This window comes from Chiloscyllium plagiosum, chromosome 32, assembly GCF_004010195.1.
Source record: "Chiloscyllium plagiosum isolate BGI_BamShark_2017 chromosome 32, ASM401019v2, whole genome shotgun sequence".
Classification (NCBI taxonomy): Eukaryota; Metazoa; Chordata; class Chondrichthyes; order Orectolobiformes; family Hemiscylliidae; genus Chiloscyllium; species Chiloscyllium plagiosum.
In genome coordinates, this window is record NC_057741.1 from 17,894,682 (window position 1) to 17,897,711 (window position 3,030).

Below are 3,030 nucleotides of genomic sequence, written 5' to 3' on the forward strand. Positions count from 1 at the left end.
GACATATCTGATCCAGAGTTTGGGTTGAATTTGTGGTAGGACTGTTTGTTCTCACCTTTGCATAACTGCCTCTGCTATTAGTCCCGAGATTGGTGATCCCATGGGTGTTCCGTTGATTTGTTCGTATATCTGGTTGTTGAATGTGAAGTGTGTTGTGAGGCACAAGTCCAGTAGTTTAAGTATGCCATCTTTGTTGATAGGTTCAACGTCCTGTTGTCTGTTCTGTATGTCCAGTAGGTTGGCTATTGTTTCTCTGGCTAGGGTTTTGTCAATCGAAGTGAACAGTGCCGTCACGTCGAATGATATCATGGTTTCTTCTTTGTCTATGTGTATATTTCTGATGCACGCACGCAGACAACAAGCAACATGAATTCGACTGGGACAACACTACTGTCAAAGGGCAAGCCAGACAGAGAACAGCCAGGGAATTCCTAGAGGCATGGCATTCATCCACAAACTCCATCAACAAACACATCGACCTGGATCCAATATACCAACCACTACAGCAGACAGCTGAAACTGACAACCGGAAGCGACAGGGACAGACCACTATAAACACCGGAGGAAACATCAAAGAAGCGCTTCGCAGGAGGCTCCCAAGCACTGATGATGTCGCCTAGCCAGGGAACGAAACGTTTGCAACAAAACTTCCAGCTCGGCGAACAGAACCACAACAACGAGCACCCGAGCTACAAATCTTCGCACAAACTTTGAATGGGAATATCTTTCTACTGAGTTAAATAATTGTTGTTTTCTCAGAAATGAGTAACTGAATAGAGGAACAGGTGTAGTAGCGCATTTTAATTTGCACCAACGTTGACATTTAAATTCTGAATGCTTATTTCCCAAAGACATTAACAATATTTACTCTAATAGTTTAGTCCTGACTAATATTTGTTTCCATTAATTGTTTCTTGTTTAGGTTTTGAAGACATCAGTGGATCATAGTGTGCAAAATATGGAGAACAACGTTCAGGACATTATGGAAATAAAAAAGATTTCCATTCAGAAAGATCCAGAGTAAGTGTGTGTTAAATTCTTGAAATATTGTGGTCGTTTAGTTTTACTACCCATTTAAACTCTTTACTGTTCTGGTGGATCTTTGTACATGTAAAGGCTCAGAAGTTGCTAGGCAGATGCTAGAAATCTGAAATATAAACGGAAGTTTATATGTTAGAAGTACTCAATAAGTCAGGCAGCATTTGTGGAGAGAGAATGTTAATGTTTCAGGATAGTGACCTTTTGAGCAAAACATTAACTCTGTTTCTGTCTCACAGACACTCCCTCACCTAATGACATTTCCAACAACTTCTTTATATGTGAGTCTAAACAGTATCCACATGCATATTTTCAGCAGTAGTCACCAGCTAAGACTGAGGAGTGGGGATTTTGTTTCTCTTTTAGTTCTTCTTAATTGCTGCATTGTAATGCCCTCCCTAAAGATGAGTAACTTCTCACAAAGCAAGGATGGAGCATATAGCTTAGGAATATGCCGCATGTGCATTTACTCAGCTTTATTGCATTCATTTATCTATTTACCACCCCTTCTTGTAAAGTTGATTATTTGAGGTACGATTGCTTGGATGCTGATTATTGTCCACACATTACCCAAGTGGCTGTTCATTATGTGAATCTAGGTGGTGACTGAAAGTAGATAATTTGGCCGTGAGAACATTACAAAACTGCTTATCTGACATCCTAATGCTGCACATGTTACTGGATAGCAATGAAAATTTATCCAATCTGCTCTCTCTCATACAGGCACCTGCCATTTCCCCAGACCTAAAATTTTGCTATTTCAACGCACAGCCCGAATTAGAATAAAATAAACATTAATACTCCAGATGTTTCCAATTCTGAAGTAAACCTTATTCTGAATGAACCCTGGCATATGTAAGTCAGAAATAACAATGGACCTGATTCTCTTAAAGTTTGTGAAACCTGAATTGGGTTGCTTTCTGAAGAGTTTCATTGCCATTTCAACTTCAGATATTTTAATATCAGTGCTTGTCCAAGCCACCTTATTTAAGTATGAAGTTAAGGTTAATGCAATAACAATCTTTGTTGCAGTTAATGAACTCCAGTATATTCAACCAAACTTTTAATTTATTCTTGATTTTAAATAATGTGCTGAACATGATGGTTACTGTGCCACCTGGGAACAGTATTCATTGACAGACGGTTGGATACCAAAGAGTGCTAGCTCTTGGGCATCATCCCTGCTGTGGTATTTGATGGGGAGGAGAAAGAGTCAAAGTATGTGGCTCCTTGGAGTATATGTTAACTATTTCCAATCCTCCCACTTCCTCCAAACCAAAGGAGTAGCCATGGGCACCCGCATGGGCCCCAGCTATGCCTGCCTCTTCGTAGGATATGTGGAACAGTCCATCTTCCGCAGCTACACTGGCATCACCCGCCACCTTTTCCTCCGCTACATCGATGACAGTATCGGCGCTGCCTCGTACTCCCACGAGGAGGTTGAACAGTTCACCCACTTTACCAACACCTTCCACCCCGACCTCAAATTCACCTGGACCGTCTCAGACTCCTCCCTCCCTTTCCTAGACCTTTCCATTTCTATCTCGGGTGACCGAATCGACATGGACATCTACTGTAAACCGACCGACTCCCACAGCTACCTAGACTACACCTCCTCCCACCCTGCCCCCTGTAAAAACGCCATCCCATATTCCCAATTCCTTCGTCTCCGCCGCATCTGCTCCCAGGAGGACCAGTTCCAAAACCATACAACCCAGATGGCCTCCTTCTTCAAGGACCGCAATTTCCCGCCAGACGTAGTCGACGATGCCCTCCACTGCAAGTCTTCCACTTCCCTCTCCTCTGCCCTTGAGCCCCACCCCTCCAACAGCCACCAGGACAGAACCCCACTGGTCCTCACCTAGCACCCCACCAACCTCCATGTACAATGTATCATCCGCCGTCATTTCCGCCACCTCCAAACGGACCCCACCACCAGTGATATATTTCCCTCCCCTCCCCTATCAACGTTCCGAAAAGACCACTCCCTCC

General features: G+C 43.4%; 1 protein-coding gene across 5 annotated transcripts in view; it reads left to right on the plus strand.

The window, feature by feature from the left end:
- The window catches only part of elmod2 (ELMO/CED-12 domain containing 2), a 36,238-nt gene that overhangs the window by 16,096 nt on the left and 17,112 nt on the right, over positions 1 to 3,030 (plus strand). For all 5 annotated transcript variants that reach the window (XM_043674133.1, XM_043674132.1, XM_043674135.1 and 2 more), the window contains one exon: positions 923 to 1,020. In XM_043674133.1, coding sequence (XP_043530068.1) covers positions 923 to 1,020 — 98 coding nt within the window. The remainder of the gene's footprint in view (positions 1 to 922; positions 1,021 to 3,030) is intronic.